Consider the following 27,868-nt stretch of genomic DNA (forward strand, 5'->3'; position numbering starts at 1 on the left):
ACATTTTTATGTGCTATTGCAGCTTTAGCCTCATTTTACATAGGATTATACAAAATGTGTGCTCTAAACAGAGGGGTTTTTTCAAAAATAATTTAAGCTTTAATCAAATGTCATGTTATATTTAAAGGAGTATTGGATATCCAGGTATCGAATTAAAGAAAAGTATTGGGACTCCATAACATGGAACACTGCTGTCCACAGTAAGAAAGACAGAGCACCCCGTAAACATTATGGCAGAGTTAGGCCCCCCCTGACAATAAGCATAACTACAACTATTTTCCATTCTGGACCCATTCATACAATAGTTGATGAGCCTTGCTATAAACCCACTGATAACCAAACGAAATGTAAAAAGCCCACAACTTTTTTCCAACTTACCTCTTCCAGCTCAAAGGAGTCCTTTGATTGCATCATTAAACTTATTACAGATGGATTTGGTAAAGATGCATATGGATCTTTGTCCGGTGTAGATGTATGTGGATTTTCCCCCCCTATGCAGCTTTGAGACTGCGGATCAGTGGATACATTCAGATCTTTAAGAACAGATGAGTCTACAATACTAGAAGTGTCACACAATTCATTTTGGCTACTTGAAGTTTCTTCCCGTTTATTTGTGTAGGGTTCAGCCAAATCTTCATGCAAGAGGTCAGAACCATTTCCTTTTGTGTGGTGAAGACCATCAAGATGATTTAAGTCAGTGATAATAATTGAATTACCAGATCCTTCTTCTTTAACTGTAGCCAGAAGTGGAGAATTCTTGTTAAAATGTTTCTGTCCTTTTTGTACATCATCTTCACTACACTTTGCAGAATGTCCTTGGTCATCTATTGGCTGGGTGGTGGTGGGAGTAGTGGTAATAGGAGTAGTAGGAGTAGTATTGCTTTCTCCCACCACCTGAGTACCATGCAAATTGAGTTTGGATAAGGTTTTCAACAGACGACTTGCTGTGTGGCTTGGAGCTCTATTTAGAGGTGCTGGTTTGGCAGACTCTTTACTAATGGATAGAGATGCCGAGCTGCCTATTCTTTGCAATGGAGTTCCAGAAACTTGAGAATATAGTGAAGAAAAAGCGTTGGCCACAGTAGTAAGAACTTCAATCTGCCGAAAACGACCTGAACGGAAAAAAAAACTAATTAGTAAACAGAAATGTTTAGAAAGAAAAGAAAAAGAAAAAAAAAAAACAACAAATCCCCTACATGTAAAGACGAAGCAAGGGTAGTAACAAAATAATTACATACGGCCCCAATAATCTAATGGTGGCAGAGATTCATTTTTAGCAATCTTGGCATTGCCACATTAAAGGGGAAATCTCTACCAAGACCAAAGTGCACTTATGGTAGTGACATATTTGGGGCGGGGGGAGGCAAAACCAATAAGTAGTTTTTTTTTTTTTTACTTTACAAGCCAAGATTTTTAATCTATGTGATTTTAAACATGTTGGGCCACGACTTGGGAGGGGTTTGATTTCCTTTTAGTACTCCTTGTGTGGTATCAGTGTTTTAGGAGTTTGCACAGGCAAAGCCTTCTTCCCCTATTCTTTATTGGTCAACATTGACACGGCGGGTTGAAGGTACATATAACAGGTGACCGAAAACCACCCCCATTCAGAAGCTCCAAACGGGGGTTGGGAAAGGGGGGGTAGCGATTGTCTAAATTTTGTAAATAAAATAAAGACACTGTTTATTTAAACATGGATCTATTGGTTCACTGCAGTTAATTTGATCAGTTAAATGCTTTACAAAATGTTGGTTTGTCAGCTACCAGGGATTGCACCCTTAGATTTGAGACAATAGGTCAAATATTAAACCAATTTGACCATCTACCTTGATTAGACTGGAGTGGTGGAGGGAATGGAATAACCCACTCAAATGCAACATTAGCATCAATGCATTCTAAAATTCAATTTGTTAAAAGATGCTTTTCCATTTAACGTAATTTCTAGTCAACTGGGTTACCAAGTAACCCAATAAATGATTTGGTAACCCCAGTTTTTTTTTTTTTTTTTAAATGACAAAAAACACAATTTACTAAAAGTTAAATATAAATGCATCTATATAAAAAAAAAATAATAATTTTATAACATTGTGGTGAGAACCTCCAAGTTTATCAATACCCTATCCCTAAATTTACAAATTACCGGTTCAGTTTTATTTAAATCACATTCATGACCTAATTTTTTTTTAAATTTTAGTTATTAAATATTTAATAGAGGCCCAGCTGCCGAGATGTCATTAATATTTTCAGTGCTGGAGAAGCTAGCATTGCACTCAATGGGTTAAACTGAACATCCAGCATTTTCAGCTCTAACTTTTGATTTACAGAAGAATCTCTGGAACAGCAAATATTACCAAATACATTTTTTTTTTTAAATGGCTCGGTGTTCAGAACAATTGATACTTTAGAAGGCCAATTTGCACATTTGACATGCATTGGTTTTATAACCATCTTCATCATTTCAGATCAAAATATTTCCCCAACAGATCCTGCAGCATTATTTTCATATGAGAAATATGGATGACAAACATATTTGAGGACTCCAAGAGAAGGAATGTCTTTAGAAAGTTTGTATAGTTCATGATAAACTAATACAAATCACTGCAGCCTGGTGCAATCCCGTTGCTAGCAGAACATCCGTTTCCATATGTATTTCTGGAATGTAGTGGCATCAAAACATGAATGTGGGATGTAAATGTGAAAAGCTAAACATTAAAACGCCAACAAAATACTATATATAATGTTAACACACTAGCATGCAACACCTGGTCTTTCATTATATGTCAAACCACTATGTTGCAGAGTAGGGCTGGGGGTTTTCATTTTAAGCCATGTTCTGTTTGTCACGTTTATTTTTCATACAAACTGAATGAAAGGATACGCTCAACTCTAGTCTTCAAGACCCCCCTCCCCCACCACAGGTCAGGATATCCCAGCTTCAGAATAGGTGTCTCAGTCGAAGACTGGAGCAGGGATATCCTGAAAACCTGGTCGGGTTGGGGTGCGCTTAAGGACTGGAGTTGAGCACCCCTGGTCTATAGCACATGTTAGCTTGTACGGTATGCTTCAGGGGAAAGAACATGGTATGGTAATACAAACACTGCAAAGAGGTCACTAGTTGGCATGGCTTTTAAAATCAGACCTTCGTGCTGGGCATGATTGAGTCATGAAACGTCATCAGGTTAGGAAAAAGATTTACCAACTACATTTAAAGAAAACAGGCCTAGAACATGGGAAACACTAGTAAAGCCCATCCGTAGACCAAAAGCAACCACAAAAACCCTACAGAAGTTGGGAAAGGTTTTCTGCAGAAAATCATAAAAAAAAAAAAAAAAAAAAAACGAGAAAATAAAAGCCACTTACTTGTTAAGGCATAATTTGGATTCTCCACTTCCAAACGCTGCATTTGAGCACTCAAAAATACTTTGATATCTATCCCATGAGCAAACGAAGATGAATTGAAAAATCTTGGTGGTATTTTGGCAGCAATGTCAGGTTCATCTCGACCAAATCCAAGATTGTAAAGAATTTCTTCCGGATCTTCTTCATAAAGATCCAATAGCTCTGAAACACTAGAGATCATAGAACACTTTACAGAATGGTCTATTGATTGAGAAAATATTAGAAGCTTTGTTTTTGCACAAAATCAACAGGGTGGGGGAACATAAATGCATAACAAGATCTTTCTGTTAAAGTATTTTTTACCCGAGAAGATTATTTTTTAAGATGTTGGGGGAAATGAAAAATATAGAACAGTTTCCTTTGAAGCTTCACAGGCACTTGTGTGGTCTTCATAAGTCTATGGTATGCAAAGAACTACAGATTTGAAGGTCAGGGAGCAATATGCATAAATACTGTATAAAACATAGAATATATAAACTAATTTTTCCAAAAAATTTTAAAAGTACAAGTAATCTATAGTTTGGGGCTATTATACACTTCTGCTGAACAAATTCAGAGTAGTTTTTTTATTAAGAGTGTAGTTAAATAATATAAAGATACAGCATTTTTCATTTCACCTGCCCAAAGTTTAAGATAGAGTACTGTAGCTTTTCTTCTAGTGAAGGTGTGAGTTTGTAGTGCAATATGATTAAAACAACTTACCTTGAGACAGTTGCACTGCTTTTTCCCGACCCAGTAGAGTTCATGCTTCTACCTTTCTGGTAAAACTGCAGTCTCCTGTCTTTAGCCAGCATGCCATTGCTTAAAGCAGAAAAAGAATGGAGAGAGGAGCGTGAACAATCAATTTCAGTGATCCTGTTTATTCTAAATAGAAAAAGGTAAAAAAAAAAACATGCTACTTACCAAGTGGGCTCCACTGGCAAGTTACTTTGATGAAGGTGATTAGCTGTAAGCAACAATAATAAAGAGAGAATAGGTAATTGTCATGCTTGTCAGTTACTATAGATGCACAAGAATTAGGTCTTGCTGGCAATAAGGTGCAAGCTCACAATACTTTCTAAATGCCTAACCGATCGGATTTGTAGATACATGCCACTTACAAATTCATGTACGGATTTGTAACAATTAGCGACAGATGCTTCATTCATAGTACATGTTTTAAATCTCCTATATCCAGCTTTTGTTTCAGAAATAAATCCTGTAATTGATTTAACAAACCCAAAATTCCTTTGTGAAGTAATGCATAGTAGGCACAGATTAATGTACTCTTTTACAGAGATGATAACACGTGCATGTCAGGTCATGTACACTTTCTGGGTACTGCATATATAAATCTCAAGAAAGGTCAGAAAGGTTCCCCTAAAGCTCAGGTTAAAAATTCCTAATACCTTACAGGGCCAATCCCTCCAAGGACCAATATGAACTAATGCCAGTGACATGTTTAAGTGGTAACATCTAGATCATAAATCTGTCACCTATAAGTATTTGTATTCATTTGCCAAAGTTAGACTTGGAGGGGTTTGGTAACCTCTGGCTACTTCCTTTTTCGTACTCATCAAGTGAATGTATAGCCTGAGTTAGGGAGCCCCCTCGTCCCCTTAAAACTTTATTGGTTCTCTGATAAGGACGGGTGGGATAAAATGTAAAGGAAACATTTGATTGACAAATCTCCCCATTCAGTGGCTCCTAAGAAATTAAACTGGATGACTATATGGGGTTGCACCTTTAAATGGTGCTGTGCTGCTACCAAGGCAATTTTTTTGTGTTTTGCACAGGTTGCTGATAAACCTCTCACATAAGTCGCTTAAAAATTAAATCCTAGTGCCTATGTTGCGGAGTCGACTGACCTGTCAGTCAGTGACAACTGGCAACAGCCCAATCTATCCTGATTAAAGCAGGATAGTCATCGTCGCAACGGCAACAACACAACCTGACAGGTTAGTCAGCTAATTTGAACTGGGTCCGAAGTTCTTTACATTTTTGTCCATTCCTGCCGCTGGAGGACATGGTAGAAGAGAAAGCAGACATGCAAAAGCCAAATCTAAAAACTTGTACTATCATTTATTTAAAAAGGTGGCCATATTTTAATGTGTAAAACACTTGAATAGAATTTCAGCGCCACACACATATGGCCTCCAGGCGACATAAGTGTCCTCAATACTGTATTTACATTGTACTACTTTATGGAGACCGAAACTTCATTTTTATTAGCTTAACAGTTAGCGCTAAAGAGTTAACTCAATACTGATAAAACCTGCAATTACATTTAAATGGAGATTAAGAGGTACAGCTTTACAGCAATGTGTCAGACTATATGGAACCATTAAAAAGGGTGTTGCACCCAGGAAATTGCTAGGAAGCAATGAGAAGTCAGAATTCCATGGAATGAACTTTGACAGATCTGGTTCTTGTGCCAATATGCAAACCAAAAACATCCTTCTCAAAAAGAATGGTTGATTGCAACATACTAAAAACGTAGGAAAACTTCCTGTCAGTCCCTCAGTCCTTCCAGGCTACAGAACTGCTTCACATCCACAGCTTGCTACAACTTGTGGAATTAAAATACCAGTCTTTGCACACGGTACATTGGTGTAGACATTTCTTAAGAGGAAAACAAAAACAGCCAGATTAAACTCGCTGACAAAAAAACAAAAAACAATCATTTGTTCTATTCCAAGCAGTATGTTATATGACAAATAATACAGTATAGCACTGAAACAATGTATTAGTCCTACATAGAATAAACTTAAAACAGTATGCAGAGATTGTCTTTTGTAGTTAAATGTTTTTGTTTTTTGCTTATTTGTAATCAAACGTTTTCAGTTTTTCTTTTATCCATCAGAAGCTTCATTTAGGAGATCTAAGCATTTGAATATTAAGCATCCGAGGGGTTAAAATGAAGCTCTCCCCAGGGCTGTCTAAAGGTTACCAGAAGTGCATGATTAAATCATGATTTTTAAAGTTAGAGCTAGAAAAAACACACACACACACACACACACACACACACACACACACACACACACACACACACAACTCCTAAGGCTTTTGAGGGGTGGGATTTTGCTGCTTTAAAGACATTGGAGTACAGGGAATTACGATAAGGGCAATAGAAAAATATATAAATATATATGCAGCGGGAGGAGGAAATGGTAACCTCAAAGAACTGACAAATCGGAACTGGTGCAATATTGCATTATGAGAACCCCCTAACTATCCAAGAGACCTGCAACACATGGCAATAAAATGGAAAGGGTATTATATCTCTGGCGCTCAAATGCAACTGAAACTACTGTCAGACCAAGTAAAACCCGGATTTTCAGATGAGACAGATACTGCAGCTATATTTGCTTTTTATAGATTAGCTTTTATCTGGCTGAGAAATAAGCAGCTCAGTCTAATGAGAAAGTGGTTCCACACATAGCAGGATTTAGATGGGGGGGGGGGAGGGAAGCAGGATTTAGGAGGGGGGGGGGGAAGCAAAGTGATGGAAAGTTCAATGTATTTCGAAGTGTATTAAATAAATGCACCCTAGTGGTGAAGGTATGTCTTCACAATTGGGAAACAGGTTTGACCGATTTGCCAGTCACAAAATTACATACTAAGCACTTTGGTAAAGGGACCTGCATTATTCTGTACACAACATTGCATGCATGGCCACAAATACACAAGAATAAGTTAAAACAAAAATGTTTACATAAGTGTATGAGACTTCAATATAGTGTACAGTGAAATAAATTCTATGAACCCATCTGATGTGGGCTAAAAATCGCATTTTATTGCTTAATTCGTGAACAGCCATCTAAATGCATCCACTTCCACATCAATGTTACATATACAGTATCCACATGTCATACAAGACAAGTGGCAACATCTCCAAATTGAAAAGCTATCCAAAGTATTGTAGGCTGCCCAAAAGGGCACTACAATATTAAAGCCTATTGCTGCCAATCTTGGAATGATCAGAGTATAATGTACAGTGTCATCTTCACACTTTTGCCTTAAATTTGACAACGGACCAAGCACATCCAGAATTAATAGCTCCCTGTGAAGATTTGTTCACACCTCTCCCTCCTCCTTTTATACAACTCTACTTCACTTATTCACTCTCCTACACTTACTCCATCGGATTATTCACTCCCTTATGCACGTCCACACTGCTCGTCATAACTTCCCTTTTGAAAATCAGGCTACAATAGGTAGAAAACGTATTCTTGTATTGATATTCTTTATCACTTGTCTAAGCAATGTTGTATCCTGTGTGTACAGCACTTTACTTGGCAAGCTGCAATATAAATATACACACTTTTTTTTACGTCTTTATCACAGTCCCAGAGATTGAATAATAACTACTATAACAAGTCTTTCTCCTCACCTTCTGCTCCAAGAGACAAGTCATCTTCGAAACTGCCGCCATTTTTTAAAAGCATTCCTAAAACAAGAAAAATAGGTTTAAAATTAAAAAGGTTAAATCATTCGAAGTGTCACACAATGGATTCTCTGTTACAGTATCAGATGCCTGCTACATACTGAAGGCTAGTGTATATTGCAAGCTAAAGTTAAACAGATCAAATGCTGAAGACAAAAAAAAAAAAAAAAGAGCTGATGTGACATTGCTTCTGGGTTTCACTTCCGTATTAAAAAGAATTAAGTTAAATAGGCAAAAATGATTTCTCATGCCGTGCCACTACCTGCACATTCCCGTTTCACAATGATCTGCAGTGCTCTATGAACGGAGGAGGTAACACAAAATCAGGTGTGGCCGGTTCAGAAAGTACAAGACATGCGCTGCAAACAGCTGACCTATTTCTTTAGGTGCATAGACAGCCCTCAGTTCTCATGCTCTAGTATATATATATATATTAAAAGGTCCAGTCTCGCTAAGCAACAGCAATCAGATGAAAGCACTCATCTCTTCTACGCTCAAATTAGTTTCATCATTTTATTTATGTTTAGTCCAAATTGTGTGCTAGTATTTAACCCTTTGAGTGTCCCATAACATTGATCAATGTCATTAAGTGCCACCTTGGAGTGGAGGCTTGATGATGTAAACTAAGATCAATGAGGAGGCAGTTACATTTGTTTAAGGAAACCAGTTAAATAAAGTTCTTTATCAAAGTTGGCACCTAATTGTACCTAAATGACATGAAAAGGAAAGTGAAAACTTTGAGAATCTCCTAGACCCCCTTCTTCATGCAAACATTACCACCAGCCTTAATACATATTAGACAAGGGTAGCCAACCTGTGGCCCTTCAGTGCTTCATGTGCAGCCCCTGAAGGAAACAAAGAAAGAAAAAGAAAGAAAAAAAGGGCCCTCTAACTGCAGACAGTGCAGAGATACCATAGATATATGGAAGATGAGGAGCCAGAGCACCCCCTCACCAGCTCCTATGGACCAGCGATCCCTGGTGGGATCCCAAGCAAAACAGGGTACAGCGAGTATACACCCTGTCTGCTGCAAGCTCCATGTGGTGCTGGCTGTGGAGAATGGAAAGCAAGGTAGGGACATCCACCCCACTGCCCTCTTCCCGCCCCATGCATACCCCCTCTGCGTCTCCCTACCTCTCCCGCTCCGCGCGTCCCCCCTCGCACTTGTATTCTGTCAGGTTATACCCTGCGTCCGTGTATAGCGCTGTTAAGTTATACTGTACTCCGCACTATGCACTGACAGAGTATAAACGCCCCTCCACCTCCCTTCAGCCTTTGACACCAATCACCTCGCTCATCTCCATTCTCTCATCTTCCCTCACACTGCCTACTCTCTTACCTTCAACAATTCATCCTCTCTGCCCACCAGCCTCCATGAGGGTGTGCCCTAAGGCTCCATGCCTGGTCCTCTTTTCCCTGACCTCATCTCCTCCCATGGATTAAAATGTCCATTTTTTTTGTAGACAGAAATCTTTTTCTCTTTCCCACTATTCTCACCCAAACTTTCCACCCGTATCTCTGCCTGGATGTCCTCACACTTCCTACAAGTTAACCAAGCCAAGACTTAAGTCCTCTACTTTCCTGCTTCCTCCTGCCTAATCCTCATCATTTCCTCTCCATCCCTGCTTCTGCTCGCTACTTGGAGTCCCCTTTGGCCATTCCCTCCTCTTCACCAAACATCACTACCACCCGTCGTGACCACCTATACAACATAAGAAAAATGTGTCCACTCATTTCTCTCTCCCCCTCGGGCAAGCTGCTCAACTACTGGAACTCCCTTCGCCTTGGTCCTTCACTCCACTCCTCCAACAAATCCAAAATGCTGCAGCACGTATACGTCTCAATCTCCCCCGCTCTGCCCATGCCATTCCTCTACCCATTCAACAACATTCACTCATCCAATTCTTCACTCTGGTTCCCCCTCCCCATCCTCTTCACTCCCTGACTGCCACAACCCTCACTCTTCCTCCTTCCCAAGCTCCCTCTCGATTCCGATCAAAAACTCATCTCTTCTCCATCGCATTCCATGTTCCCCCATTAACTTCCTATCCCATCCCTCACCCAACCCTCCGCAATGCCTCGTGATCTCCCTCATCTCACCCCTTCCAAAACTCTCCCCAAAACCCTCCAAAGACACAAACCCAATCGCCTCCACTGTCTGACCAATCACCATGCCACCAACAAGACTAAATCCAGAGACCTGACCCCAACCACTGCCCATCAACCAAGCAAGTGCTCTATGCACCCAACCCAGTGTCTGAGCATAATGGTCCCACCCACCACAATGATATCCTAACAATTACTCTATAATTAAATCTATATATAACCACACCTTTTCTTTACCAACTAATGTAAAGTGCCCTGGATAAAAGCGTATATAAATTGTTATAAATGAGCAAATAAATATCCTACCCTTAAGGAAACTCGCAGGATTGGTCTGGTCATCCAGAGACGCTCCCAGTGGTGTTCTGAAAACCACAAAAAGAAGATTACGAAACATACACATTCTCAAGAAACATGCTTCACATCCTTCCTTAGTGATGCATATTGCGTATGCGATAGATATAGTTTTTTTTTTTTTTTAATATAGCTTCCCTCAACTTCCTAGAAGTAATGAAGAGAACTGCCAAAACGTCAACTAAACACAGTAGGTATAAGTGGGTTTTTTTTGTTTTTTTTTAAAGATATTAACAGAACTTAAGTAGCAGGGAGATGTTTTTAAGTCCATTTTCTTACAACAATTACAGTTCTGTATACTGGTTAGGTGTTATACGCACACTTAAATGGAGCATATGCTCCACCAAAAAAGGTTTTCCCTCCCCCTAGGTGGGAAACAGGTCTCCAGAGCTGAACCAGGTTAATTATATCTCTGGGAACCCCCTGCTCCCCAAGATACTTACCATCCCTACGGGTGCCGGTAGCAGCTACACAGGTTTAAATGTCCCAGTCACACGGTCAATAGGAAGCTGCAAGGAATTACATCACGGCTTCCTATTGGGCCACGTGACATTTACGCCATTTCGACAGTCCCACATTGCTCAGCAAGAGCCACTACCAGCACCCCCTACGGAGGCAAGTATCTCGAGAACCAGGGGTCCCCAGAAAAGAAATTATCGCGGTTCAGCTCCGGAGAGCCCCTGCTTCAGTCCCATAACTAAAAAATAAAGATAAAAGGAGGATTGCTGCTTTAAGAAATCATTATTGCTTTCCTACAGTACATGTAAATCTGATGTACTCAACCTCTCTTCATTGCCCTGTTCCCATTAGCTAAAGTTTCAATGAATTCACCAACTGAAGCAGTAGATTAAGCCACCCCATTAATCATGAGATTAAACACAATGGGGATGGCTGCATTACTAACGAATACCTCAAAGAGGAACTTTTACTGGTGTCTAGACAACATAGCTACTACATGGTCACTTTGTGCCAGAAACGGAACACAATTTTCTTTATATAGAAATAACAAATCTAACATTTTGCACTAAAATATATACATACATACATACATAACGCCTAGAATGTGTCCTGCATTCCTACAAGTATTAAAACAGTATGCATACCCAAGAAAGAAACCTTTTTTGGGGGGGGGGGGGGGAGGGGGGCATAGTAAATAATTGCATTTTTGAGTGCCTCGTCTTCCATAGCAAGATTATTTGGACTATTACAATTTGCAACAAATCAGAGATAACAGCAAAGGAAAGGTTAATATTTCAGTATTCATCTACAACTCAAGTAGGCCAGACTTTAAAAGCAGTCACTTCACTGTAAAAAATGGACATGTACAGCACAAGTAGACTACTAATGTAAATTAAATAAAAATACTTGTCACAGCAGAGAGAAAAAAAACAAACAAAAAAAAACCTTTACTTTTGTACTAAAATTATTTTGATGAGAGTTTAAAGAATACATGACTGCTTACAAGTTAATACACCTCCCCCCACTAAAAAGGTTTTCCCCTAAATGGAGCCCCAATATAGGTACCCAAGTGTTTATTTAGTATTTTGCCTTGTTCCCAACATCCTATAAATGGAACGTTAATGCATGTTTGGAAGGAATAAGCCGACATTCGTTGCTTGCCCACACTACCCACCCTAATTTCTTGAGAGGACCAATTTAAGTTTTTGAATTCAAGTTCCTCTAGTAGATTAACAAGTGTAATAAAAATTCAGTGTTCCCGTTTTACAATGTGTGTCTTTATGAAACTCTGTCTACCCAAATGAGATTGTAAAGTTGCAATGCCATGTAAACAGGAGAAAATTAAGAGTTCACAGGTCTCTTGGAAGTAATGCACAAATCGGATGTTTATGTGGGTGGAGTCACAAAAAATATATATTGAAAAGGGTTCCAATGCACACTCCCTCTACAATCCATAATTTCGGATCAAATATAAAGTGGTAGCAAACTGCTGTCACCGTGTGACTCAAATACACACTGACAGGTGTGATCAGCAACTTTAATATTCTTCTCAAGTAGTGCAGCCATAATCAACATTCTAAAAAGAATCAACAGCACTTTGAAAACAGTTACTTTACCTGATACAATTCAGTTTTCGGGGTTTTTTATTGCCTGCAAACTTATGATTTACTTTGTTTGCCTGGTTTTTATTTTTTTATTTTTTTTTTAAATGTAACCCAATTAAAACACAAAATAAAGTGAAAACAAAAGAAATCCAAGATTTTTGTCTTTAAAAACAAATTGAACAATTGTTAATTGTAGCAGTAAGACAAGGAGCAGCCAACTCCAGTCCTCAAGAGCCAACAGGTCATGTTTTCAGGATATTCTTCTTCAGCACGGGTGGCTCAATCACTGACTCAGTTGAAGACTGAGCCACATGTGCTGAAGCAGGGATATCCTGAAAACATGACCAATTGGTAGCCCTTGAGTACTGTAGTTGGCTACCCCTGAGTAAGATCATCCGTTTTACCCATTGTACTAAATTTAGCCATTTTTCCTGAAAAGACGGTTGCAAGCTTTTTACCCTTTAAAAAAAAGGGTACCTCTTATGAGGAAAGTTCACCAATATTTTCTAAATTGAGTTAGTATATATAATGAGCCAAGACATGGGAGGTGTTTGATCTCTGGCTAATCCCTTTGGTCTGGCGTCACTGCTCAATAAGAGTTTGCATGCATAGCCTCCACTTGTTTTTATGGACTCCGGGAAGACACTTGACAATCCCCCAGTCTGAGGCCCCTAAGAAATGCAAAGTGTAATACATTTCCAGAGAAGCCAAAATGCAACCAAATCGTCATTAATTTGAAGAATTCTACAAAAAGTATTTGTTGGGGGGGAGGGGGGTGCGTCCGAGTGGTCCTTTAAAGATGCCTTTTTAAAAAATATATATTTATTTTTTTCCCCCATTCAATATGTGCATCAATAAAATCTGCACACTGACACGTGATTAGCTAAGCTGCAGATCGATCCATTCTCCTGTAATTGATCGCTTGCTCCGGGTTATTTAATTCAGTTCTTGCACAGCATTTTGGGCAATGTAGTCCTGGAATATGATTGACTGGGCAGTTACTAGATTCAATTGGTGCACTGCTAGAGAGAGGACCGAGAAGAGCCAGAGCCTATCAGTAGGGGGGCTGTCACTTTGGAAATGTTTCCTACATATGAAACAATAAAAATGTCTTTAAAACGTGTTTTTTTCTTAATGCTACAAGTATTTTCTCATAATACAGAACTGAATTTTTTTTTTAATATAAATAAATTCTGTACTATGAGAAAATACCTGTAGCATTAAAAAAAAAAAAAAAAAAAAAAAAACCCATGTAGGATATTGCTTGAACTGCTGCTTTAAAGCCATAATTCTGGATTTTGTTGAAAGCATGGTACCTCCCCTCAGTGGTCCTATACCAGGCTACAGGGAACTTCATGCTGGTGAATCAGACCATAATGGCCATGATATTGATTACTTAATTGCCTGCTGTGCATCTTCCGCCATGTTTCCCCAACTCAAAAGGACATGATGGTGAAGACAATATTCTGAGCAGAATAAATCAACAAAACAATCTCTCAAAGCATCTGCTTGTAGATGCCATTCATTTTATAGCACAATAATTGATATTGTAGAAGCCGTTGCAGGAAAATTTGGTTAAGATGTACAATTCTGAGCCAAGTGTTCCCCCCCACCCCCCTCCCGTGTAAACTGTACGTGAATGTCAAGGGGAAAAAAAACAATGATGGTCTTGTTAGTTAATCTCAGATTAGAACTTCTCCATTTCTATTCTTCTACTTTCCCTGGTGACCACATCCACGCAATTTACAGTTTAGCTATAATTAAATCTGACACTTCCTGCCAAAACTGTTGCCAGAGGTCCAAAAAGGGCCTGGCAGATATAATGCATGTGACCAAGATTCCCACTTGTTCCAAAAAAAATAAAATAAAAAAATAAACAAACACACAACAGAGTATAATATATATATACACAAACACACACACACACACACACACATTTCCAGACCCAAAAAATTAAATCAATTTGCAAAAGGTACAATTTAAAAATAAAAATTGTTTTGAAATAAGTCACAAGTTGATTTTCTTAGGGCCCTCTTAATGGGAGGGGGGTGTTTGTCAAACTTCTCTTACTGGTTTCCAAGTCTGTCCTCATTAGAGAGCCAATAAAGATAAGAAGGTGGGACTCATTGTACTGTATATTGTGTTCTCACACACAAAAAAAAAAAAAATTACCGTTAAAAAAAAAACCCTCCCATTTTGAAAATGTATATAAAGTGTGTGTCAGATTTGGGTGTAAAAAATAAAATAATTTAAAAAAAATAAATAAATAAAAACCATGCATCAGTCACCCAGATGAGACCACTTAAACATCGCCCCTTTAATTTCCTTTAAAATACAGTTTGATGTTCAGCACTGAAAACAAAAGGTTCAGGGAAGAGGAGTGTGATTAACTTTTTACAGATCCAGAGCCACTTAAAGCTGCAGTTCAGTCAATATCCTGCATGTGTGTTTTTTTTAATAAATCAGTTCTGTAGTAAGAAAAAATACTTTTAGCATTTTCTGTTTTTAAAAAAACAACTTTGAAAGACCAATTTTCTTGTATTCTATTTTAACAGCCATTTGCTAAGGCACTGCCCCTTCATGTCCTGTCACAAGCTCTGGCACACCCCTTTGTCAGCCCTGCCCTCCCTCTAACACTTGTCAGTGCAGGAATGCTCATGAATATTCATGAGCTTCCACTGCCAGTCAAGCAGATTATAAACAAATGCCAGCTTTTAATATGTCACCAAATTTCGACCTATCAATACATGGAAAACGAATTGAGCTGCAGCTATACAGTTCTTTAGGTAATTAGAGATTGCACACATAAAACTATTGAAGTAAAAAAATTAATGTAAAAAAAAAAAAAAAAGACTGAACTGCAGCTTTAAAAATATAAAATAAAAAGTGCAAATCAAACGTAGCCAGCCAAAGAAAAAGAAAAAAAAACAATACACCTCTTCAAAACAACAATCTAATGGTCTTTCCGAAAACAGAACCTTACATACGTAAAGCAGTTATTTGGCTTCATTTGACTCTTTGTAGCATTTCCTTTTTGTCTGACCCCTGACTGGAGATAATTATCAAACTGCAAAGGCAAAAGATATTTTTCAGTTGAAACTCATCAAGAATGAGCTTCACAATTGCTGCTTCAACCAAGATTGAATGCAGTCTCCTTGCCGACAATAGAGTCAGACACTTCATAAAATCATATCTGATGGTTATTTGTAACATTGCAAATTAAAAAAATAAATAAATAAAGTCGGTCATCAACTTCCAGAGTGGTAACATGTACCCTTAAACATTCCCTGCTTTTATGACTAAATCTTCTTGTACGTGCAATCATTTACACTTTATTATTGTCACAATATAATTACTTTTTTACACTAAGTCGTGCGCTTTGTTTTTGCTCTTTTACACTTGTTGACTGTATGATACCTGCCAGGTGCTCCAGCACCTGTTGCCACCACCACCAACTGAGGAGATGGATGCGTCCGGTCTCACGCTGTCGCCGTCAGCGATGTCATCCGCCTCCACGTGGAGTGGTCTCCGACTGGAATGTCCCACCTTAATAGTCTCTGCCTTGCAGTGGTGGTCTGGTCCCAGACCACCTCTACTGCAGGGCGTCTTGCTGCTGTGTCCCTGACACTGTACAGACTACAGGGGGCTTTCCCTGAAGAGTCCACAAACTATATGGGAGTCGGGCCTATAAAAAGGGGGTCTCTGGCTAGCTCAGGGGCCACCGACTCCCTCACCCTCACCCCAGCACAACCTCACCCTCACATCCTTCCCAGCCACCTCAGCACACCCTCACCCTTCCGTGTCCCAGCTCTGACTGCCGTGGCCTCTAGCACGCCAAATGTAGCAATGTCCTGCTCCCGTTAGTGTTGCAGCCCTATTGGCTGAGCTGCACCATGTTTCTCCACTACTCCTGTGCACTCTGGGGCATGACTGCCCGCAACGCTCCTGCAGACTCCCCCGCCTAGCCGCACTCTCCCCAGCGATATCGGGAGCTAAGGGGGCCAATGGGGACCCAGGCTATATAGAGTTGGTTTGAAAACAGAACAGCTGCTCCATTTGGACTGATATCACTGAATTTAAAAAAAAAAAAAAAACCTTTACACAGGCAAAACCTCAATGTCTTATTATTGGCTCTCTGATGAGGACAGGGGAGGCCACAGGTAAAGAAAAAACACTTGGTTATTTCATTAAATCCCATCACAGCAGTGCATACCTGTGCAAAATTGCTCCACCCTCTCGGCTGGACAGAAAACAAGCTTCAACTGGGCAGGTATAAGACCTCCCTGCCTTGCAGACACTAGGAATTGCTTCATATACATTCCTCAGCAGTGCACACCTGCAGGACATATCCAAGCAGTTATACTTGGGAAGAATTAGAAAATATCACGGCTCATAGCATGCCAAAGAATGAATTTGCATTTGCAGAGGCAACATCCAGTCTATAATGCCTTATTAAAGGGTTGACCAAAAATCCAAGTAGTCACCTTGCATTTCTGCTACCTAAGCTTGACCTCTTTCTGCCCATGAAGTTGCTATGGCCTTGATCAAATGTGCTCCTGACCCACTAATGGGGAAATTTGCACTGAGCTGGTTAATACCATCTTTAATCACCTTGACAAAGAATGCGAAGAGCATGAAGAGTTTTTCAGTCCTTCAGAAACTGCTGGTACAGTATGCCAACCTTGGACTGCAGTGTGATGGTGTCCTCAACAACCCTTTGTTTGCATGAAGGAATAGATATGGTTCCTAGAAGGATAGAGTCTGCAACACATTTATCCACCTGGCAGGTATGATTGCCACTAGAAAGAGACTATCTGAAGGTCAGGTACTCTAGTGAGACTTCCTGATGCGGTTAAAAAATGGCTGATAGCAGAAGGGGCAATTCCCAAGAAGATACAGGACATCACATGCTCAGTTTGAAATGCATAAATAGTGAATGTGTCTTGCTAAGGGCTGGCCCCTGATCTGAACCTTTAATGAATATCACAGTCATGTGGCGTCCTACACCATAAAGCAAAACATCTCCATACCCTGTATTATGAACTCCTAGCCACAATGCTACTTATATTTTGTAGGGTGTTAAATTTGGGATTGCAGGCAAACGCCATGGAGGTTGGATAGAGCATTGTAGGAGATCTGAAAACCAGGCCCTAGTGGGCCAAAATAGATTTTTTTTCTGGTTGCCATAATGTCCATCTGCAGTAGACACCAATTGAGCACCAGTTCTACGAATCTTACTCGTAGATCCACGTTGGAGTCTGTGCTTAATTCCAGAGGACACTTTCTCCCCCTTTGCAATCCCCAACACCTTGTGCAATTCTGGAGCAGAGATGTGCCCCTAGCTTTGTTTGCGGTTAGTCGTCATCAAGAATATCCAAGAGCTAGCCTGAATAGGTAATCCGTTATTCAGGTTGAGAGGGATGTCCTATCAATGGAGAGCAAGCTTGGCATTTAGAGAAACATCCAAGGATTCAGGTCTTAAGTTCCATGACAACAGGAATTCCCTCAAAATGTAGTTGATCTGGAACTCTGCTGATCACTGCATTGGTTTAAAAAACATATACAAAATGCCTCTTCATGCTGCCTGCTTTGCCATTGCTCTGCAAAGTCCAGTAGCCTGCATCCAAATGGTAGACTAAAGAGGGAATGACACTTTTGCCTCTTGTTGATTTTGATTGCCTGGATAAAGAACCTCTGCCACCCCATGAAAGTCTAGGATAACGTGCCAAGGTAGAGACATACTCCTGCCACAAAAAGTAAGATCGAAAACACAAACTATAAAATTTTGTGAGGAAGTAATCTGCCACTCACCCCACAAAGCTCTTTATTAGTCGCTCTAGTTCTTGCCTGAAATAGGACAAACCAAATGGCATTGAACACAGATTGTTCTTGGATGCTGTATTCGCTAAGACTTCAGCCACAAGGCTCTTCTGGCAATCACCATACTAGCTGAAGATCTTGGGACCAGCTTAATGTCAGAAGCCGAATCACATATAAAGTAAATTGCCATCTTGAAAAGCGGTATAAATTTCATGAATCTTTCAATACTCCTGCTATTGATCCCTCTAACCCACCCAGCCTCAGATTTCAAGATTGATGTCGCAGCCACCTCTGGCCTCTGTGCAGCATCTAAAAAACTGTACAGTACTTCAGCCAATGTACCTGCTGTTAATTATACAGTCAAAACTGACCAGACCGGGTCACCATTGGCATTTCAGAAAAATGTGCATTATGGCACAAAATAACAGACATTGTGTGAATCCATTTCTGGAGTGTTGTAGACCACAGCTGCAGCCACTAACACCTGCTTTGGGCTCAAAAATGAGGTGTAGCACAAGATAAAATCACTTGCTAAAGGTTCCACTGACCTGTGAACCCGTAAAACAGACCACAGTGAATTACGGTAACCTCTAGAAAGGTTTTATGCCTAAAACATTGCTAGTACCAGATTAAACAGGTTTAATACAACTTTGTTCTCTACAAAAATTCTCAATTCAAATTGTACCTCTTGATATATGCACCAATATTTATTATTATTATTATTATTATTATTATTATTATTATTATTAAAGTTAAGCAAAATGTAACAAAGCAGTTCCCATGCAATTCCAGCTCTGGCTTGTTTAGACCGAAAATTAACAAGCCAGATAAATCATTGGAAAAACACTATCCTGCTATTATGGCCATGAAGAAAGAACAGAACTCAAACTCTAGCTTCACTTATACTTTCATGTTATAGTCAATATTTCAGAAATGTGCTTGACTCAATTATTAGACATACAGTACTTCCCAGTTCAATCAATCACAGAACATCTGCCAGAGGGTCCTGTAACCCAAATGTTTATAAAAGGCCCCATATATGGGTACCTTTGTTTTAAAGCATTCTTGTTGAAAAATGCTGTCCAGATCACAGCATTTATCCCATTTAAAATGGATAGTTTTAGCAACCTAATGAAAAGCAATATGTATTCTATCTTGTGGAATTTGTTAGATTTACAGATTTAGCCCACAAATAGTACAAATCATAGAATACATACTAAACGGTAAAAATATTTCCGCAATGATCAGGAATAGAGAAGACAGAGCTGGGCACCAACGTTATCCAAAGCTTTCTGCAATATAGAAAAGTACTCGAGTCTTTCACAATGCTGTATCTGGCCAGGATTAAGGGATGTTTTCTATCTAGCTACAAGGAGGAAGTCAACAGTTTTGAGATCAGTAAAAAAGCAGTCACAAAAAATTGTGTACCTTAAAAGAAACATGGTACAGTATATATCTATATTTGACAGTCATTTCCAAAAAAACATTTTTAAATGTACATTTCAATGTTTCTACTCCAAGTAATTTACGAATTATATAACAATACCCTGTAAATATAAATAGCAGTTACATTGAATGCATAACATTTGCAATGAATGTATAGCCAACCAAATACAGGCATACCCCGCATTAACATACGCAATGGGACCGGAGCATGTATGTAAAGCGAAAAATGTACTTAAAGTGAAGCACTACCGTTTCCCACTTATTCGATGCATGTACTGTACTGCAATCGTTATACTGTATACATGCATAACTGATGTAAATAACGCATTTGTAACAGGCTCTATAGTCTCCCTGCTTGCGCACAGCTTCGGTACAGGTAGGGAGCCGGTATTGCTGTTCAGGACGTGATGACAGGCGCATGCGTGAGCTGCCGTTTGCCTATTGGGCGATATGTACTTACTCGCGAGTGTACTTAAAGTGAGTGTACTTAAAGCGGGGTATGCCTGTAATCACTTTTGTAGCGGTCTGAAAACTGCCAGTCATTTCTCTCGATCACTGCAAATTAACAGATTATCCATGTTGGTGGTCATTTTAAAAAGTCAGAAACGTTTAATTTAAAAAGCTCATTGCAAAATATTTCTGAGACAGCAAATCAGTGGAGAATTTGTTAAGTTGAATTTAATATATAAAAAATAAATTAAAAAAGCCTTCGCTTTCAAAGAAACATTGCATGTGTCAGTTAATACCAACTCTTGACTAGTATACTGCAAATACATGAATTTTTCTGCTGACTGACAAAATAAATAATTGTAACCTGTGATTCATCAGAAACTTGCACGACTTCAAGTTAAAAACTTTGCAACAACAAAAAAAGTACAGTTTAATCAATTTACATATCCCAATATATGGGTTGTAGAAAGAAGGCATTTAGTGGTTGAGTTTGCAGCATTACCATGGGTGTTTATTAGAATAAAAATAGATGTTCACTTTTTTATGCCAAGCATGTGATGTTTTATCAAACAACGCTCCTCACAATAATTGTACCAAAAGCAGTAATTTGCAATCAACTTTGTACTAATAACAAACTTTCCATTTCTGTCATCAGCATTCTTTTAATCAGGTATTAAGCCAACATGCATTACCTCTGGCACAATAAGGGGTCAACATTGCCAACCAGTAATACATTTCTCAAACAAGATACCTTCTACGGCAACAATGCAAGCCATGAAAACTGATCTAATACCACGCAGTCCTCCCATTTTAATTTGGCACTCCCAGGTAAAATCACCTAGAGGGTATGAAATGTGCATACAGGCAACATTGAGTCCTTTTCTAGATTATGTGAATACACACACAAATGTAATGAAAAAAATAAAAGTATATATGATAAGTGATACACAGATGCAAGTCATCTACATTGTAACCTCTGGTGTGTAATAGTGGAATATGCTGTGATTTTCTTCACAAACACTCCCATTCACCCCTATAGAAACAGATTCTGCGTTAGAACAGAATATACGGTGTTACCTGGGGAAACAATGTCACTACATCGGTATGCCAGATACTACGGTATATTCAGGTAAGGAGCGTCGTCAATAGACTGCTGCTTTAATCCAATTTGAAAACGTAGACAAGCAAATTCATATTTGTGCAGTCCAGTGTAGAACGAAAGCGAACGTTTGCAAAGGATATGTTCAACATGTTAACACTGACTGACACCATAACCCTCTTAGTGCCCTAATGCTGTTCCAAGAATACAACAGCCGGCATGCACATGTCTGAGCTTGTTCTCCAAAAAGGATGTAGGGTTACAAAAGGTTTATTAACACTCCTTTCCGAGGCTCATTTACAACATCCCACCTCAAACTTCTGGTCACAACTTTGTACAAAGATTTTCAGGAGATATATATATATATATTCAGATCTACACAAACAAAAAAAATTGTTTAAAAAAAAAAAAAAAAAGTAATAAGGTGAATAACTGATCATTTTAACCTATTTCCTATGTTACCATAAAAGAAGATTGCCACAAAAAATAAAAAATAAAGGATCAACTAAACATCCTCCTATTTTTTGTCCAAGTAGAAATCATTAGGTTTTTTTGTTGTGTTACCGTAAACATATAAGAATTAAATTAGTGTAAGCAGCCTTACCTACAGTCATTCAGCCATATTGCAATCTTTTCATTGGGTTTGTTTCCTTTAAAAAAAAAAAAAAAAAAAAAAAAACATGAGTTAACGGTATGGTTGTACATTTGTGTATTAACCCCTTCATTGCCAGTGGGACAAGCCATACGTGGCTCTGTGATGCACTAAGTCGCCTAGGCAGCGTATGGATGAATAAACCCCATTTCACAAGCATGGTTTCAGCTTTAGACAGTATAACCTGTTCCGGCTTAGCCAACGACGTAGGAAAACACCTTTTCACATAGTGTACAAATCCCTGCTTCCGTTTGTACAAGATCTCATTCTTCAAATATGTCTACTTAACATTAATTTCATTTCATATGCAGTCAGAGTTCTGCTTTTCAATTATGGATTAAAATAAACCTGAACTGAATCTTGGCAGTAGCTCTCAGAGTAATTACTGTTATATGGGATGTTAACAGTGTTGAAGGGTGCAACAGGAAGGAATCAAACACTATCTGCTACATAACAGCAGTGGGAAGGGAAGAGTGAGTGAGTGAGTGAGTGAGTGAGTGAGTGTGAGATAGACACAAACACATACATTTATTCATTTTAAAGAAACAGCTATGAGCAGCAGGTTTGGTTTCATTGATTGTTAGAGCAGGTTTGAGCTCCTTTCGCAACTTTCTGTATTACAAGGTATTGTGTGCGAACTAGGGCTGGGAGGCAGGCATTCTGTTGTGTATACAACAGGCAGTGACCACATACACTATATGTACACCCACCATTAATATGTATAATAAAATGCAGATTATAAAAGTATATAACAGGTCACAACACTATTTGCGGTACTTCCTTTCACATACAGTTAAATGAATAGTAACACAATATTGTGTATATGAAACATGTATACTGTAGAAAGCGTGTTAAACAAAAGTTTATATGCTAGTGCCACCAAACACCACCGGTCCTGATTAGAAAATTGTTGGCCTCTGAAACCAAACATTAGCAGGACATCAAATCTCTTAATTCTCTGCTCAGACACACGGAGCTGGAGTTCAGTTATAGTGCATGTTAATTTATAGACATAACTTTCTTTTTTAATGTTTTTTTTTGCCACGGGAAAAGTTGTACAGTAACCATGATAGAAGCATGAAAAAAAGTTAACCTGAAGCATGTAAAGTTTGCTCAATAAAATGACTTTTGTTAACCTATTTCACTGCTTGACAACCCATCTTTCACTGACAGATTTAAAAAGTTTTTTTGTTTGTTTTGTTAATTTGGTCATGTCAACATTTTTCATAAAGGTTACACTTAAAAAGAAGCAAATGTAGAAGACAGTACAATTATAGGCAGCTGGTGAGACAGGTAATGGACACAGAACTTGATAAACAGGTATAACTAGAAAATCTGAGTTACATGATAAGGAAATACAAGATACTTTAAAAATAGTGTAATTTCGTCATATCTACATTACCACTTTTAGCGGCTAAGTCAATCATTTAAATTGAATAGGAATTGCCGGGCAAGCACAATGCAAACAGCCGCCTCAATCTTATTAAAAAGTTCTTGTTAAAGATTTTTTTTTTTTAAACTAAATATTTTAGTGTGTAGGACAGGTGATAGGACTCAGACACATTTTAGGTTCCGAAAGCTCTGTACACCAATTTAATCTATGAATTACTCATGTATAGTAGGTTACCACCACTATTATTTAACTTAACATCTACTACTGATTAGTAGGACCAGAGAAAGAGCTCACTTTCAACCTACAAGATCTGCTTGCCATTTTATGACTGTCAATCATTTCGTTTTAATTTGAAAAAATGCATTACACCTAAACTGCTTCAGAATAGATAGTGCACTTTACAGATTGGTGCATAATACACTGTTGTGGGTTTCTCTCTCACTCATTTTTTTTCCCAATTCTTAGCTTTCTGAATCCTTAAAGTTATTTAACCCCTCTGCTGCAAAAAGGGCCAGCAATGTATTGTGGTGCTCACTGATTTGGCAGCAGTGGTTAAACTGGTACAGTACTTTACTGTCACAACTATACTGCATAAGCTTTAGATTTAACACACTATTGTTGTATATATTTTTTTTATTAACAATAAAAAAGTGTTGTGTAAATTTTTTTATTAAATAATGAACACCTTTAGGCCGAGCTCATGGTGGGGAAGTTGCTGTGTGCGCTCGCACTTTCGGGACTCTTACATGATTTGCTATTGCAGTTCCTCAAGTGCCCGCAGCGCTGCCCACTTCGACGCTGCTACATTTTGCAGAGAAAAGTGAATTTAAGGTTTCGGCTGCAGTCGCGTGACGTCAACGTCACGTGAGCTGGTTCAGCCAATGAGGGCGAACCAGCTCCATGACGCGTTCACCACGCCCCCCCCCGATCAACTAACTCCCCAATCTCCGGCAGCCTAGTGCACACATCGCTTGGGCTGCAGGAGTGCACGCGCCACCACCATGAGCTCGGCCTTAGAGAGGGGAGTCAGTAACTCATCGCTCTCCACCAATAAAAGCTTTAAACACTGTACTGGTGGTCTACATGTGATCGGTCCTATAATGGGAAGTAACGTTTCTTCATCTTTCAATTACGTTCATTGGGAAAAGAAAATTTGGGAGAAAGAGGTAAACTAGGTTTACCGATTAGAATTAAAATGGCCATTGCAATTCTGGGGACAAATCTGTGTTTTATATGTATAAAAAAAAAGGAATAATCACAGATCATCAACTGCAGCACTAAAAAGTCTTTTAAAGAAAGTAATCTTACAAAAAAAAAATCACGAATGAGTAAAAATCAAAATACAGAGAGCCTGTAGCAGTATAGCAAAGAGAAAAAACAACCACATGTATCTTTGTTATGCTGCTTTGGGATGTTCCTGATAAAGAGGCAGAGGCTGAGAAGTTGTACTTGTTTACCTGTTTTATAATTTTGCTTTTTGATCTTTTAACGATTATTTTGTAGTTAATAACGTGTGCTGCAGTTGATCAGCTCTGGTGTACCTCATGTACAATTTGGGATACAGTATTTGCTTTATAGGGACAGCAAGGTTTGGTCCCTGTCAGGAAGGCAGGCACACCTATACCAGTGAATTTCAACTGCATAATTAGGATTGGAGTGCCACAGGACATCAAGGTCATACGTATCAACGAAAAACAAGCCTACTTAAATAAATAGGACTTTGTGTACAAGTGGTGCCATGTTGTTCTTGCATCAACATTGCCTTATTACTACATATCTAATAAAACAGGGCTCTTCAACTGGCGGCCCAAATGGGGCCCAAAGAGCCTTGGACTCTCTGCTCCTGCTAATTTCATACTAGTTGCTTAAGAGCAGTTTTCCCCACTGAAACTCACTTGAAAGTTAAGGTCATGTAAATACATATGTCATCTGTAACAGATGGAATAATTCTCAGGTCTTTAAAATGTATCTAAACTTACATTACAAATAGCTCATGACCCTTCTAACTCAGTTTTTTCTGACCCCTTTGGAGGATAACTAGTTTAAGAGCCCCCCGAGTTTCCCATATGCACCCCCACCCCTTATGTTCCACACTCATGTCCCCCCCTTATGTTACACACTCATGTCCCCCCCTTGTTACACATTCATGTCCCCCCCTTATGTTACACACTCATGTCTCCCCTTATGTTACACACTCATGTCCCCCCCTTATGTTACACACTCATGTCCCCCCCTTGTTACACATTCATGTCCCCCCCTTATGTTACACACTCATGTCTCCCCTTATGTTACACACTCATGTCCCCCCCTTGTTACACACTCATGTCCCCCCCGTATGTTACACACTCATGTCCTCCCCCCCCCCCCCGCCTTATGTTACACACTCACTGGTGGAGGACAGACCTGATTCCCCTGCTAGCTGCAGCTTTTCTTGTATAGTCTGGGAAATCTCGGTCGCTTCCGTTGACACATCCTCTGCCTCCGATGCCTGCCAGGAATCTCTGCTCTTCGCCCAGGCCTTTCGCTTGTCTGTCGCGACTGCCCACGACTGAGCGTCCTCAACGACAGCTTCCTCCATGCTGAAGTGCCTGGCGTGTGTCAATGCAACACTCCCTCCACTTTAAAGCAAGAGTAGAGCCAACCTGCGTGACAAGGGAGACACACGGACCCGGTTACCGCCTCCCCCTGCCCAGGGCACGGAGTGGCGCTAATGCAAGGCGAGAAAATAACATCACATCTACACAAAAGTGACTCTAGGAAGTGTAGTGACACCGCTGTGTACCTATGTCACACCGCTGTGTACTTATGTATGCCGCGCAGCCTTACTCACATGGCGATCATTCTACAGGTTGCTAGCCACAGAAGTTACTTGTTGCAAAAACGTCTCGTAGCTCTCTCCCTCTATCCGCCCTCACTACAATTCTTTATTTCTCAGCTCCCGGCCGAGCGTGTTTCTGATTTCCTGTTAAACTCGCCCCCGCCTTTTCCACTATTTTTTTTTTATCACTTGGTAAACTGCAACAGTTTTTACGTAACCAGCGCGAAAAGAAACGAATGCGCAGGCGCTGTCTTATTGTCATGGGCATATAAATATATGTATTATTTTTTAAAGAAACACATGAAAGAGGAGGGGAGAGGATGTTTCTCACCAATCTCTCCCCGCCCGAGTGTTAAGTGATAATGTGGATGCAGTGGTCAAACTTAAGATTTATTTTTTTCTTCCCTTTTTTTTTCACAAGGAGGCTTGTCTGAAAACTTGCTAGCAGAGATTATATTCACAATTCAACATATAGACCTTTTAACAGCAAGCTATAGAACTACATCACTCACCAACAACCTTAAGTGTTCAACTTAAACATTGCATGTTTGTCACAGTAAAAATGTTATATATATATTTTTTTTTTTTTAATTCAGATGTATAAAAAAAAGTTTGCTGACCCTGTGATTTCTATCAGGATCTGATTAGGGTGTAACACAGGAAGGAACTATATGTGTAATAATTACAACCACAGGTATCAGCTATGCACACCTAAAGACTATCATTGTTCAGTAAATAATAAGTTAATGAATAAATAGTTGCTGTGTACAATAAATAGTTGCTGTGTACACTCTGACTCAATGAGAATGTTTTAACGGAGAATGATACCGGGTTTAAAAAAAATAAAGACAGAAGTATTAGTCACCTCCGCTGACTGGAACTTATAATGTTAAAGACGGAACTCATCATCCTTCCTCTTCCTCCTCCTCCTCCTATCCCTATCCAAGTCTGGCCCTACTGTCCCCTTCTACATTACTGTTGGGAGTACTATCAAACACCCAGTATCACAAGCACGCTGCCTAGGTGTCGCATTATGACTCCTCCCTCACATTCTCCTTTCACATTCACAATGTATCTAGAACCTGTAGTTTTTTCCTCCATAACATTACAAAGATACGCCCTTTCCTCTGTTGCTCTACTGCTAAAACTCTAACACAGGCCCTCATTCTCTCCCGTCTCGACTACTGTAACCTTCTGCTGTCCGGCCTTCCTGCCTCTCACCTGTCTCCCTTACAATCTATCCTAAACGCTGCCGCTAGAATCACTTTACTCTCTCCTAAATCTGTCTCGGCATCTCTCTCATGGTGAAATCCCTCTCCTGGCTTCCTATCAAATCCTGTATTACACACATAATTCTCCGCATCACTTTTAAGGCTGTACACTCTTCTGCCCCTCCTTACATCTTAGGCCGAGACCCCGCTGCCTCAGTCAACGCGCCCGCACTGCATGCAGGTGGCGCGCTGAGAGGCAATTGACCGCTACCTGCGGTCTGTAGGGAGCGGGAGCGAGGGGGGGGGGGGGTTGTTTGAGCGGAGGGTCCGTCCCCCATGTCCCCCCCGTTGGTCCGTCCGTCCCCCGTCCGTTCCCCCCCCCCCCTGTCGGTCCGTCCGTCCCCCCTCCTCGGTCTGTCCCGTCCCCCCACACACACACATACACACATACACACATACATACACACATACATACATATACACACACACTTCCCCCTCTCCCCTACCTTTTGGAGGTGGGGGAAGCTCACTCCAGCCCCCAGCGCTGATAGGCTCACCAGCGCACCACGTGATGCGTCACTGCTCGGGATCGCAATCCTCTTGCACCCCCTCGTGGCTGACGCTTCACAGTGCGTAG

General features: G+C 39.8%; 1 protein-coding gene across 4 annotated transcripts in view; it reads right to left on the reverse strand.

Moving 5' to 3' along the window:
• ITPRID2 (ITPR interacting domain containing 2) overlaps positions 1 to 26,991 on the reverse strand; it is an 89,432-nt gene extending 62,441 nt beyond the window's left edge. The window contains exons 1-9 of one of the 4 annotated variants that reach the window (XM_075608904.1): positions 26,886 to 26,991; positions 25,591 to 25,844; positions 21,762 to 21,807; positions 10,235 to 10,290; positions 7,769 to 7,825; positions 4,300 to 4,342; positions 4,099 to 4,197; positions 3,358 to 3,566; positions 379 to 1,112 (exon numbers count right to left, since the gene is read on the reverse strand). In XM_075608904.1, the coding sequence (XP_075465019.1) occupies positions 379 to 1,112; positions 3,358 to 3,566; positions 4,099 to 4,197; positions 4,300 to 4,342; positions 7,769 to 7,825; positions 10,235 to 10,290; positions 21,762 to 21,807; positions 25,591 to 25,780 (1,434 nt within the window). In that variant the 5' untranslated portion in view covers positions 25,781 to 25,844; positions 26,886 to 26,991. Of the gene's footprint in view, positions 1 to 378; positions 1,113 to 3,357; positions 3,567 to 4,098; positions 4,198 to 4,299; positions 4,343 to 7,768; positions 7,826 to 10,234; positions 10,291 to 21,761; positions 21,808 to 25,590; positions 25,845 to 26,032; positions 26,171 to 26,885 lie in introns of those variants that run through there. The other 3 variants (XM_075608905.1, XM_075608903.1, XM_075608906.1) reach the window with 3 other exon arrangements.
• Between the last annotated feature and the right edge of the window lie 877 nt (positions 26,992 to 27,868).

This window comes from Ascaphus truei, chromosome 7, assembly GCF_040206685.1.
Source record: "Ascaphus truei isolate aAscTru1 chromosome 7, aAscTru1.hap1, whole genome shotgun sequence".
In the NCBI taxonomy this organism is placed as follows: domain Eukaryota; kingdom Metazoa; phylum Chordata; class Amphibia; order Anura; family Ascaphidae; genus Ascaphus; species Ascaphus truei.